The 14,251-nt window shown below is 41.2% G+C and overlaps 1 protein-coding gene across 5 annotated transcripts in view; it reads left to right on the top strand.

Annotated features, from left to right (window-relative positions):
- Positions 1 to 14,251, top strand: part of RNLS (renalase, FAD dependent amine oxidase) — an 85,968-nt gene that overhangs the window by 47,243 nt on the left and 24,474 nt on the right. For 4 of the 5 annotated variants that reach the window (XR_009958945.1, XR_009958944.1, XM_062580136.1 and 1 more), the window contains exon 5: positions 13,697 to 13,870. The exons of the other annotated variant lie outside the window; for it this stretch is intronic. Coding sequence is in view for 2 of the 4 variants with exons in the window: in XM_062580136.1 (XP_062436120.1) it covers positions 13,697 to 13,870 (174 nt within the window). In the remaining 2 variants the exon portion in view is untranslated. The remainder of the gene's footprint in view (positions 1 to 13,696; positions 13,871 to 14,251) is intronic. 5 annotated transcript variants of the gene reach the window in all.

The raw sequence follows: 14,251 nt of genomic DNA, 5'->3' as shown, positions 1-14,251 counted from the left end.
GTAGCAGCTTCTCTGCAAAGGTTGACTAAATAGCCTGGGATTCATCAACCTAGAAAAGACAGCAATGACAGAATATTAGCAGTTTTTGAAAGCATAAAACTCTCTTCCAATACAAGAACTTAAGCCCAATAAAGCTATTGTTCATACTGAATCAGAAAATGAGAAGAAAGGGAGCTCCAAATAGAGGTAGTACTGGAACTTGCTAACAAGTCTGGTCTGAATAGAGGAAAAATCCCTTAAAAATCCCCCATTAGAGGGAAATTCTTGTTAAAAGTTGAAGACAATTCTTGCATCTTTTTGATGTTTACGTCTCTACTCTATATTCTTTTCCTTTTTTTCCTCCTGGTAATAAACTAGACATGCATGCCTACTTCAAAAAGACAAAAAAAAAAGTTATTTTTTCTTGTCTCAAATGGAGATTTTCAGTGCTAGCTGACTCCTTCCTCAATAATTAATGCATGAAAGTATTTTCTCTGGTACTTATTTAAATGGAAATATCTATATTATCCATTATTGTAAAGCTGCATTTTGATTCTGTGAGCCTGCATTACCACAGTTTGGTATGTGTTTCAGGTATTGAGTTGAGTTTAGTAATAGGAAAGCTTTGAAAGGACTCACTCTGAACTGAGATCTTGTGGATGAGCTTCCAGTTGCCATGCTTCAGCTTTGCATGCCGTTGGGGTCTTCCATTGTATTCAGTGGGGAGCTGCAGCCCAGAAACCAAAAACATCAGGCAGATCTAATTCAATTTATTTATGTGTTTATTCTGTTCGAGTCAAAACAGAGCTGTAAGCCAACATCTTTCTCTGTTGCCTTGAAAAGCTGTTAATGCCATTTCAGCAACTAGTGTCATACTTCAAGAAAGTAAATCCTCTCACTTTATTATTCAACTCAACGGAGTGTACAGTAGGTGCATAAATTATTTGCTAAATGTTTTTTGATTAAGATTATGCAAGTAATGAGTTTTTACATTTTGGCACCAAACTGTGGAACAACTCTGTGCAGTACTTTGTTACTTGATGTAGAAAGAGAGCTCTTCTAAGTCCTCTGTTAAGCCATGAAACACAATGAAGATGAATCTGTATTAATTTGTAAATTAATCCAGAGGGATTGTGAAGGAAAATGACCTTTATTTACCTTTTTATTAAACTTTCTCAAATCTCTTTGCCCAATGATAAGATCTTAAATCCATATGTAGGTCTCAATAGGGTCAGACAAATTTTCTCAAAGATGTCTTTAGCTTCTGATAATTTTGATATCAACCATAGAAACTAGGGGACTTGGTCCAGACATCATATACTAAGTATTCCTCTGCCTGTAGCATGAAAATTGTTTTTGCAGGTAAGCCAGTGAGTATTATATGGTAGCATGTCTTACTTATTCTGTGTTGTTACCTATAAATAGCTACAAAGGGGAAGTTGGAGTGCATGTGTGTGATGTATGTTCATATAATATGTATTATATGCATGTATCTAATTTTATTTGGCCTTTATTGGTTAATTGCTTGGGACTATTTGTAAATGTCTATAGCATATAACTATGTTCAAAATCTCCCAGAAAACCCAGTGGATCCTGGTTCATTATTAGAAGGAGTGAGTCTCACTCTTGAGGGGTTTATATGTTGTCCCTCCCCAAAAAATCTGGAAGAAATTCCCCGGCTAAAACACAGGCATTTTGAACCATTACAAGACTGTTTTTCCTCCCCCAGGTGGGTGGTGATGTAAACCAGAAGTTTGGAGTCTGAAAAATCAGTTATTGCCTCTTCCTTTAGCTTTACTTATTTATAAATGTCATATCCTGTTCTTCTCGGGGTGGAAGCTTAGCTAGAGGTCCATATTTTTAAAATTAAGCTGTCATTAATTTTGAAAAATACTATGCTTTCATAAAGAATCAAAACCCACAGATACACTAAGCTACAGTGACATTTTCATTCAAAGATGGACAAACTGGTGTGCTGTGCATTGACATAACACAAACTATAGGTTCACTATACTGGCATATGCATATGCAGTCCTAGTACACAACTTAAGTTTTTGTATTGCTTCCAACAGCATGACCATGGAAATGACTAAATTATTGGTTAAGAATCAGCTTCTTATGCTTCACCTTTTTCACTCTCAACCCAGTCATCCAAATAATGAGTTTAAAAAATAATAAAAGACTTCATTAACCAGAGTGCAAAAAAAGTGAATCTAATGACAATGTACACATTAAATCCACCCACAAATTAGATACTCTGCATATGGGCTGAAGAGAGCAGTATGGAGCTTCTTAAGTGTGCATAATGCAGTGTACAAGTTAAGAATAAGCTACTGAATGGGGAAAGGAGGATAGAAGTTTGTTAAATACAAAATTCAAAATATATATTAAAAAATAACAAAAAAGATTATTGCTTTGGATTGGGGATTTTTTGGAAAAAGTATGACCTAAACATACATATAGTAGGAATTAGTTTAAAGGGAGAGGAAACAAAGGTAATTTTAAAGTATGCTTCTGTACCTAGTCACCTGCAACAAAAAAGCAAGATCTAGGATCTACTCCAGTTTGGTCTGGAGGAGGGTATGGACACTCGCCTTGGCCTTTGGAGTGGTGTCAGGGGGCAGGGAGGGATCAGCTCCTTGAGACACAGCCCTTCTGTTACTGCTAAATGAATCTTAGGAGAGGACTTGAAGCACAGTTCAGTGTTTGGCAAAGATCCCATGGAGTCTCGAGAGGATTTCCAGTGTGCCAACCTAACAGGCCCTCTCCTCATTCCTCCTTTGTTGGTACTTGTCTGTCTTCTAGGAGATGATGGTCATCAACCACACTTTGTCTCGAGTTCTAAAACTGGAGGTTTTGTTTCACTGGTTATTGCAAAAGTTGATTCCAACTCAACACGTGGTAATGTAGGAAATTAATATAATGTTTCTTATGAAAATCAGTGGAGATTTTAGTTTAAAATTTTGTGGACTGCTCTTCATCTTGTCAATAGGAATTGATGGACATATATTCAATCTTAGTTCTTCTCAAAATCATTCCAAACTTGATCAAAAACTTACTGGCACTGTCATTTTTTTTTCAGCATTTTTTTTTCTGCTTAATCATATTTGGATTCCTAAATATGCCCTCTGTGTTTCTTTTATGTGTCACATACTTTAGATAAAAAAGCTTTCTAGTAAGTCAGTCTGGACCAAAGTGATTTGTAATAATATTAAATTGTTATCCTGAGTCTGGACATTGCATGCGTGCAGGAATAAGTGTTGTGCTGTAGTCCAAACAAGATTATCCAAATAGTAGGGGAGTGTATTAAGAAAATGAAAACTATATTGCAGCTACGTGAACTGTACTTAGTGATTATTTCAGCACAAATGTAGGCACAGCTGCATTTAACTACTCCACTGCTTTTTTTAAAATCCAAAGTTGTTTGATAAGGAAGCTGAACTTAAAAACGAAGTCTTTCTCATAACCTCTGCTCCCTCCTACGCAAACGCCGAAGCAGGAACAGTCTGCATCTTGAAATGGTCAGCACAGTGGCAGAGGGCCAGTGTCATGGTGCGGTGTCAGCTCTAATGACTGTACAGTGGGGGATTGCCTGAAAAGTCTGTGCTTTGTGACCACCGAACTAGAGATCTCAGAGTAGCAGCTTCTTGTTTTAGAGAGGAATAAAAAAGGTCTCCGCAAGCCTGCTGAGGAAGAAGTACTTGCCATCCAAGTAGGAGTCACTGTGTAATAATGTGCCATTCTGAATAATTCATGTCCCAAACAGAGCTACAGTAGCATTTTGTCAGCCATGACAATAAACCATATCTCCAGGTACTTAGCTGAGCTACATATTCTGCTGGGCGAGCATCTAATTAAAATCTGTTAACATGATGCCTAGGATAAAAATATCTTTGTTACCGTTTAACCACAGAGTTTCCTATTTAACTTTTAAAATAGTGATGATCGCTAGATGCATAAAAATACTGTGTTGCCAGTGGCATCTGATTGACATGTTTAGATTTGCTCCTAGCATATCAGAAAACAAGATATTGCAAATAAAATCTTAAACAAAGCAACCTGAGAAAATAACAAAACTTTTCAGTGGAGAGCATTAGTTGTAGGATTATTGAGAGCATTTCTGTAAGAATAGAACATGGTCATGGAAATAAAGTATTGAAAATATGAAGAAGGTGGAAAGACCTACCTATTCAAAGGCCAAATTGAGTATTAGGGGATGCCAGAGGGCCTTGTTCACATTAAAGGTTTGTTTTTCTTCCTAGCTAACCCATCTACTGGAAAATTTGGGACACTTACCAAGAGCCTGTATAAATTGGGCAGCTTTTCCTAAATCCATATATCTGACAAAATTTTCCAGAAGGAGAGAGAGAGAGAATAACAGCTAACAGTGGCAGGACATTTTATTTTTCTCTGTGCCATTCTGCAGCGGGTATGGACTGCAAGTTGGGCAGGGCTGACTCTATTTCCAAAAGAGGAAGCTGAGGTCCCCAAAATTGGGGGATGGCTAGTCTGTGACAAAAGATAGCCAGGTTCCTCCCAGGGCATAAATACATCTTTCTATCCATTCCTGTTCAGTTTCCCACCAAGCCTTCCAAGGGATGAGGGTGACATTTTCTCTGCAAATACTTTGAAGTGGGAATTAGCACTAAGACATTTCATAAGCCACAGTTGCTGGCAAAACTTCAGCTGAGAGGTATGCTTGCTAAAACTCCAGCAGGGAGGAATAAAACATAACTGTAGAAACACCTTTTCCCTCCTGTAATTCTTGTGGATGAATATTGGGGGCAGTTTCATCTCTTCATACATATCACAGTGTCCTTTGGGATATTTTCGTTTTTAATGATTTGCTACAGCCCCAGCAGGACTGCTATGCTGAGCAGAAATTAATAGTTTCATCAAACACATCTGTGTCAGAGCTGCTTGCTAGGAATGTCTTTTAAAAGTGCTAAGAACAGGTCTACATGAATCAGGAATTCCACTGGACTGGGAGAATACTCTGACGAGGTTGAAGCTAGGATCTAATAGTATTCCCATGAAAGCTAAAGCTGTCGGCTTGTTGAAGAAAATAGAGTTTCCAGTAAAAGAAGCGGTAACTTGAAACAGTGATTTTTTCTTAAAAAGAACTAAAAGCTCAGCATCCTCATATTTTGCTACTTTAAAAGCACTATCATTCCTTAAAGCAGTACTGTATGTTTTTTTTTCTTACTGTATCAGTAGTTGGCAATGTCTAGATGTGTCTAGATTTAAAATACCTAGGAAGCAGTTTTGGACCTATCTAGTGATAGCTGCTTGCAGTGACACAAATTATGTCTGGCTGTTTGTTGTCTTCTTTGAGGCTGATAGTTGTCAGGATGCAACGTCTTCTGTGTCACCAAACAAAACTGGACAGTCAAAAAAATAGAGTGATTTTCCCTCTCATCCCTGGAAGTCTTTCAAAGCAGGATCTCAATTTGTTTACCCAGGTTTACCCACATATCCTTATGTGCATGCAAGAACTGGATACAAGCATCCCAGCTGAACTCTGAAATCATATGATGACTTGATTGGGAGATAAGAATCCACAGGCTTTTAGAAGTACAGAATTAAGACTTGCAAAACTTTCCAGAAGAGTAATTTCTTTAGTGTATCTCACATTTTGGCAGCCTTTTTTCCCTACAGTTCTGAACATGGTTTCTCCCCGTACCCAGCAGCTGTGACTTTCGGTGATGCTCATGAACATTTATGTGAAGTTATGAGTAACCTCTGCTTCACTTACTGGAATGATCTGAATCCTTAACCTACCTATGGTTTCTCTTCTCTGTCTCTGCTTGCTCAAAATTGCAGTTACAAACTCTAATCCCCGACAGAGCCTCTGAGCTCTACTGTGAGCTGGTAATGGTTGATTCGGTTGTTACCTAGCTTCTGCAATTCATTTCTGCAGATAAGGACACCAGCCATATCTGCTGTTTAAATGACTAAACTTCCAGAATTATACCTTGGTTTTCCTAGTCAGCTCTTGGCCATCATAGCAGCTAGATTTATTTTTCGCTTCCCTGGCTTCTAAGATGGTAGGCTGGGCTCCATCCTGGATGGGATGGCCTGGTGCCCATGCTCCCAGCCTGCCAACTGAAACCTTGGCTCTCCTCTTTCATGTTGGCCCTGATGGGATCTCTAGGTCCTCTCCTTCCCACAACATATGAGTGAGGCAGTGAGGTGACATTAAATCACTGGAACAGATAAAAGGCTCTTACTATATTTATTGAGTGTTACAGATAAGTAATCCACTCTGCTGTCAATGTCTAGAGAAACAGCAAATAAAGTATACATACTGCATGCTTTGATGTGATGAAATCTCCAGAGGACATTTACATTAGTGGTGTTCACAGTGCAGCTGCAGCTCAAGTTTTTCAATGGAAAATATATAAGATTTTCATGGGTTTATGCATTGCTTTAAAATGCTATGGCTGTTTCTTGTATGCTGGACAATTCCATGGTCTGCAAGCTGTTTTTTTCCAAAATGTTATTAAAATCATCTTAACCATTTTTATTGGAATAGGAAAAATTAATAGTTATTTTGTGGTTTTGTACACAACATTAAAACAACAGTCTGGTTTTCATTTAAACCAATGAAAGTATGGAGATTCAAAATGAAGGCACTGTTCCTGTCCTTAGATCAACTTCTTTCCCCACTAAAAATGTGTAAGGCATGGAACAAGGGAAAAAGATCACTCTTAGAACCCATAGCATTGTTTTTGCATACGGTTCAGGTTTTTGTTGTTGGATTTCTAAACCTGACATAACTTTATTGCCTATCTTCTGAAGACATAAGGACTTCCTATGTCTTGTAAATATACAGCAATTTTAGAGTCCATTGGACCACAGACATTATTTTAAAAATCCTAAGCAATAATTAAGCAAATTGCGTAGCAAACGTGTTGGTACCTGAATTAATATGCTGTTTACTTTTGAGATATAAACCTGAACATTTGGGATAAAAGTCATAAAGAAATGGAAGTAAATCAATGAAAACCTTTTTCACAATAATTACACACATTTGGAGGACAGCTGATACATGGTCCGGCAGGGCTGACATTCAGAGTTACTCCAGCATGCTGGAGAAGAGGGCACAAAGCCTCACAACATTCAGCAGAGACAAAGCTCTGCCCTGGGACAGAGCAGCCTCCTGTACAGGACAGGCTGGGACTGACGAGGAGCAGCTCTGCAGATAAGTGCTGGGGGGTCCTCATGCTATTTATACGTTGGCCAGGAGTCAGCAGTGCGTCCTCGTAGCAAGGAGGGCCAGACCCTGTGGGGCTGGGTAGCCTGAGCACAGCCAGCAAGCCTAGAGAAAGGGTTATGCCCTCTGCTTAGCACAGATGAGGCTACGTCTGCATCCTGTGTACAATTTGGGATTCCCACTGTAAGAGAAACGTTGACAAACTGGATCAAGTCCGATTCAGGGCCACAGCAATGGTGGGGCTGAAGACCAGGGCATTTGAGAAGAAGCTGGAGGAGCTGGGCTGGTTCAGCCTGGAGATGAGAAGGTGAAGAGGAATCCAACTGAATCATCCACTGCCCAAAGAGGTTACAGAGACGAGTGAAAGCGCCAGAGGCACCATCACAAACTGCAACACGGAAAACCTTGGCTGGCGCTAAGCAAACCATCCTTCTCCATGCAAGTAGTACTGCCCTGGGATAGGTCCCCAAGCACTGAAGGATCTCCATTGTCAGCGAGTGCCTACATATGTCTGAGCAACCTGCTGTAGCTGCTCTGTTGGCCCTGCTGTAAGCTGGATTTGGACCAGAGATCCCCATCTGGAGTGCCTCCAGCCTGAGCCTGGCTGGTAATTCTAATCCACATTTAGACACAATTCCACAGAATGTATAGGATACAAAATAATACTGGGCATGCCTGTGAATGGAAATGGGAAATTCACTTGTGGAAGTGTGAGATGTCACCTGCTTGAGAAGGTGTATCAATTTCTAATGTGTGGGGTAGAAAGAGAATGGTTAGTATCACAGGGTTACCCCCTTTGATTCCCTCTCCTGTCTTGGAACAGACTCTCTTCAAGCTATGGTTTATATTTGGGAGTAAGCTCCCTGGTTCAGTGTCAGACTGCTTGTCATGTTCAATCCTGAAATCCCAAGTACAGAGCAGGAATGAGTCTGGAGAAATTGCTCAGTGCTTGTGTTTCGCTTTTTTCTGGGACTAGTGAGCAACACACCACTCTGACCAAAATACCTGCAGATTCTTGGCAGTATAATCTATTGTCCTTAGTCTGTAAATTGTTCCATCTCCCAAAGGCAATGAAAAGGGAGTTCTTTTGAAAGCTGTCCTTCGCTCTTTGCTGTGAACATGCCACCCTAGCTGTATGCAGCCCTTTAATCTGTTAACTCAAGAGTTCTGTGACTTCAAGTTGGTGCCCACACTCTTGAAAATGTCTGCTCTTTCTCATGTCCTCTCTGCTGGGAGGTTACTCAGCTAGCTTGATTACCTTCCTTCATCTTCTTTCTCCAGCATCTCCCTGTTGAGCTCAGCATATACTTATGTACTTGAAGTCAATAGAATTGCTACTTATCTTTGATTACGGCACCACTGTTCAGCATCCCCAACAACCCTAACCCCTCTTGAAACTTTATAGCTTGTGAAGACAGGTCCATAAAGTGATGTCAAGTCTTAAACGAGGTACTTAGAGCCAAGTGGATGGCTCAGCTTTGGCAACGCTTACACTGTGAAGGTTGTATCTACTGAAGTGCTCCCAGTAATAAACCACACCTAGGCAAGTTTATACCCACAGTTCAGTTCAACTGCAGCAGCCAACGTGTGCTGCAGACCAGAGGCAGAATGCAAAATACAGTTCAGTTTCCACAGGGCTGTGCAGTCCTCAAGACAGGGAGTTGATTTCTATCTTAAATGTATCTCTGCAGTGTAAAAATTTCTATGTACTGAACTTTGCCAGGGGAATTTGCTTCTCAGGATGAAAGAGGCTTTGTTTATTTGTTTTTCCCCCAGAGGGAAATAAGTTGCCAAACTAACCTGGACAAATAATAGTGCTTTAGATGGGATATTGCAGCTTGATATTTATTAGCTTGTTTATAGTACTTTTATATTCTGTAAGAGCACAGCAAGAATGCGTAATACATTGTGATTATTTATCATAGCTTTATGAGAGGGACCTGTTGGCAATGGACTTTTCAAAACCCAGCTGTATAGAGCTTTTACCTGAAAGAAGTGACATCTAAGTACATCTTGGACAAACAGAAAGGTTGAATGCTAAGCCAGCTGGGGAGCAAGATTTGTGTGAGTTATTCCCTGTGAGAGGGTATTAAGTAATGAGAAGGATAAAGAATAGGAAAAAGAAAAGAGCAAATAAAAAAGGAAGGGAAGAAAGATGTAGAGAAGAGGGGAAGATGCAGTGAGGCTGAGGTGTGTTGGGACCAGCAGTAAAAGGCTGAAAGAGACACTGAAAAGAAAGCATGCATTCAAAACCATAGAAAAGTTTGATGATATCGCTGCTGGCCCTTCTCTTGTTTAAATTGCTTTTGTAGCTGCTTTGTGCCTAAAAACAAGAAGGGCTCTGTCAGGCCATCAAGTTCAGTCCTGCCCTTGCAGCCACTGTATCATATGATCCCTCCCCTAAATTGGTGGTGCTCCAGGCAGCTTGTTTTCCAAAGATCATGCAGTATTGGTGGGGAGAGGGAAGTGTGAGATCGGTGAGGTTTCTGGACTAGATCTGTCCCCTCTGTTGTGTGGTGTGTGTTTAGCAACTGCTGTGTTCCTGCTAGTGCCCTTGTGATCCACCAGGAGGAATTGGGACAACAGCTTCTGAAATTGCTAAGATCACTGGACTTGGCACTGAAGAGCACTGCCCAGATAGTTCCCGAGTGCTGGCACACAAGTCGCTGTACTGTTAAATTCGCAGTTCGACTGGGGAGTTAGCACAGGCCAGGGAACATTCACAGTAGGGCAGGATATACAAGGCCCTTTCATGTCAGTATTCTTTGCTCTAGGACAGTCCTCCAGCAAGGCCCATAGCCATGCCCAGTCTCCTCCCTTCTCCTCCTTGTCACAGGCTGTACCAAACAGTGGTACTACACTGCAAAAATTCCATGCCTGGAGGCTGCAGAAGCTGGAAAGAGCAATGTAGAAGCAGGGAAATATGGAGCAGGAAGGAGATCACAGCCTGTAGAAGACTGTCACAAAGCTGGGGGATTCTAGCACCCAGCCAGAAAGGGTTGCAGGCACACAGCCTGCCAGAGCCAGGGTAAATGTAATATCTTTACATAACGTGAAAAGCTGTGATCAAAGTCAGCACTCAGGTACAGCCCTGCCTGGTTGCCCTGCCAGGCTGTGCTGGAGGTTTACCAAAGTGGTGAGGGAGTAGCACAGAGCCCCTACTCACCCATGAGGGACCTAGATGCTCTCCTCTGCACCACACACCATGCTCCCAGGTCTTAAGGAAGCAGTTTAGCCCTGGAGGAAGGAGCAAAGTATGCCTGGGAAGGGCCTTTCTCCACACTGTGGCTTTCAATCCTTACCATCTGCCTCAAAAGAATAAGCCCATCTCTGGCAAGTCAGCAGTTGGTTTCTACAGAGGTGAGCAAGAAGGGAAGAGGAATGGAAAGGACATGGGAATGCTCAAGTGCTAGATGTTGTCTTGGAGACGTTGGACAGCACACACAGATGGGAAGTCCACAACACATCTGACGTTCTGAAGTGAGATGGGCTTGCTTGGTTCCTCAGATAGGACATGCTCAGGGTCAGGTGGAAAGATGTGAGCAGCTCTTGCAATAACCACTATCATTTTTTCCCTGGAGCATGTTGTATGTCATCATCTTTCCACAGAGAGTATGAATACTTAGTGCAGCATCCATACTAGGCAGTAGCATACCAACAGCAACCTCCATATCCTAGGTCTTGATCACAGACTAGCAGTATGACAAACAGGAACCATACTATACTATAACTTCCCTGGAGGCATCTTTACCAAGAGGAGGTGACAACAGAAGGCAAGGGATCATTGGCTCAATACTTAGAGCAGTTCTGGAGATCCATAAGGAAGATTGGATCCTCCTTGGAAAAGTCTCGGTCCAGAGGCAAACAGTGAGAGCTGGGCTCCCTTACACCTTCTCAGTTAGGACATAGACTGGAGAAGGGAAATTGCTCATCTGTGTGAACTGCAGAGGAAGACAGAAAAAAACACATTTTGAAAATGGGGGATGAGGCAGATGCCTATGAGTAGCCCTGTGTGCTTTTAGGTGAGAGATTGTGACTGTGTACCCTACATCCTCCCATTAAAAGCCATCTGTCTATGAAGAATGGCCTCAATGTCCTTGATGAACCTTCTCTGGTGGTTTGCCAAAACTTACAAGATATGGTAGGCCTTGTGGATAATTTGTTAAGCATTGTAGATGACACCGAACAGGGACATAAACTGTGTCCCAGCACATTTAGGGAGGCCACATGAAACTGATGCCAACTCGGACCAGTCATGATGAGGAGTTTGACCTCAGCACCTGTAGGCTTGGTCGTCTGAAATGGTCAACTACAGGCTAGCAGAGGGCTTATACCAGCCCTCCTCTCTGTCAGGATGGGCTCAGGAAGGTGCTGTCACCTACTTAATGTCCACTGTGTATAGAACTTTGTAGCTTTTTGATGTTTTTGTGGTCCTGCCTAAGCTTTTCTATGCACAGAGCCATTCATGGAGGGTAAAGCCCCCTGCTCCCCTGCACCACCAAGTCCCCAAAGAAGATATCCCATCCCAGTCATGTGGAGCCTCTTGAGTATGACAGTTCTGCTAGGTTAAGAAGCAGGGAGTATTCTGTGTGGGTCAAGTTGGTGTGCAGGACTACTCAACAGTGTCCATGCCAGCAAACTTGCAGCTGGGTTGTAGCCATCTTTGAGTTTGCTCATGGGCCACTGGCTGCGGTGCTGGAGAACAGTCTCAGGTATGTTTTGTTTACCTGAATAGACACAGCATGTTAAAACAGCAGCCAGAGCCCCATCAAGCCTTCTACAATGCTGAACGGACCTCTCACCATGCAGCCTTGATGCTGTTTGACAAGAGTAGTTTACCAGTAGAAATAATGGGAATGTACCCTTATGCAGAGCAGTGGTACATGGGCTTTTCAAATTCAGTGGCAGTTGTTACAAAGGCTTCCTGGTATGAATGTGCTTTTAAGTGTGAATTAGATTGGAAAATTCTCTGCCTGCATTGTTGGATTGCTACCCCTGACAGGCACTGTATGAATCAGGAGTCCTTGCATTATGGCACCAGATTCAGAAGGTTCGATTTATGGCCATGGTTCCTAGAATTTTACCTTGGCACAGCAGGAATTATCAGTTCTCAGAGAGAGACTGTGTAATAATGTAGTGTGTGATGAAGTCTTTCTGGTTGTCAGTTTTGAAGACCAGTGTTGTTCATGACAGCAAGGTCAGTTATGTCAGCGTTTTTCTTTAATGCATTTTAATTGCAGTCAGAGGGAGGAGGCTGTGATGTAGACAAGATACAGGGAATCACACAATCACAGCCAGGCTCAGGCTGGAGGCACCCCTGGGTGGGAGTCTCTGGTTCAACCCCAGCAGTTGCTCACAGCCTCACAACAAGTTGCTCAGGGCCATGTCCAGGTGAGTCTGGCCAATCTGTGAGGATGGAGATCACCTTTAGTGGACCATCTTAGTGACTCTTCACTGGACTGAAGAGTCTACTCTCTTTGGTGGTACAAGGAGAGATGTAGTAACTAACTCCACGAATTGTCAGACTGATTTGTTTTTATTTTGCATGAAATAAATTAGTATTTAAGTGCACAGTGAGACTAAAAATACTTTCTGTAGCTTTTTATGAAGATTATAAAGTAGAGAAAAAGAAATCTTACTGTAATTAGAGGTAGAAGAGTTAATCTCAGAAAGAAATGGATTCAGGGTTACTCTAAAAGTTTCTAAACTACCTGAAATTACCTGCAGCGAAAGTAACTGAGCTTCACTGTAAACCTTTTGTATGATCTCCTCATTTCTGAGGGTTTCTCTAGTTGTCCTCCTTGCTATTGTGTTAAAAAAAATGGCTTTTAGCCCTTTAGCCTAAATTCTCCTCTTGTTCTTGATCACAAGCCTGCTAATAGTCTGGGTATTTCATTGTCACTCAAGAATAGAGTACAATATAAAAGTACTAGGTCCATAAGTTTTTTGTTTTTTTTTTTTTATCTCCTGTTCTCATCCATTTGAATTGCAACACAAAAATTGCAAGGCCTGTATGAGTATTTTTTCCCAGAGATTCAAGAGTTTCTATAGTCAATCCATTGATAAGTTAAGTCATTTGTTTGTTTGTTGGGTCATAAAATCATTTACCTTATATGTTAGAGGTAAACTCAAACCTCTTAATCCCACCAAGAAAATCTTCTTTGCCGATGGAGCACAGTATAGAAAAGAATTTGAGAAAAAGTCACTTGTCATGGAAGTTTTGAATCACTGGCAACTAGCAGAGACTAAGGAGATAAACCACTAACAGATAGGCAGGGGGCAAGTGTGAAGGACATACTCTTCATAAATGCACCATAAAACTTCATGAAGAGATGTCCCAGAAAAAAAAAATAGAAAGCACTAGGTTTATTATTAAAATCTTAAAATTTGAGCAATCATCTGGTCATTTTCAGGAAAGATTAATCAGCTTAACCACAGGCTGCACATGTTTAGTTTTCTGAGAGAAAAAGCATTGCCTCTTTTTTTCTTTTTCTTCCACAGTAATTAATGAAAGTCAAAAGCAGCAGCTGGAATCTGTGAGCTATTCCTCTCGCTATGCTCTGGGACTTTTTTATGAAGCTGGTACACGGATTGATGTCCCCTGGGCTGCGCAGTACATCACCGATAATCCCTGCATACGCTTCATCTCCATCGATAATAAGAAACGCAATATAGGTCAGTGCTCCCATTATTTCCCTTAAACACAGTGACAATAGAGGGTGTAGATCATGAAAAATGCTGTTTAATTGAGTGTTGCTATTCTGAACAGAGTACGTATTTAACTCCAAGCCACAGTGGATAGCATTTAATGTCACATTTAGCTTGTAATAAAATACGCAATGAAAGCAGGAAGGCCCTCAGAAAATTACCACCCAGCACATGGTTTATGTTATTGCATTTATGAAACCAGTGTTGGGGGATTAGAAACATCAAAATGTTGCTATTCCAAGGAAGAGCTTGAGTTCCTTTGTTTAAACTTTAATTCATACACATGCCAATTTATCTCCCATCATCCATTTCTTTAAAACTGCTGTTCTTTCCTCTAAGTATTCTTGG

Source organism: Rhea pennata, chromosome 7 (assembly GCF_028389875.1).
Source record: "Rhea pennata isolate bPtePen1 chromosome 7, bPtePen1.pri, whole genome shotgun sequence".
NCBI classification, from domain to species: domain Eukaryota; kingdom Metazoa; phylum Chordata; class Aves; order Rheiformes; family Rheidae; genus Rhea; species Rhea pennata.
This window is presented reverse-complemented; position numbering and strand designations above follow the sequence as displayed.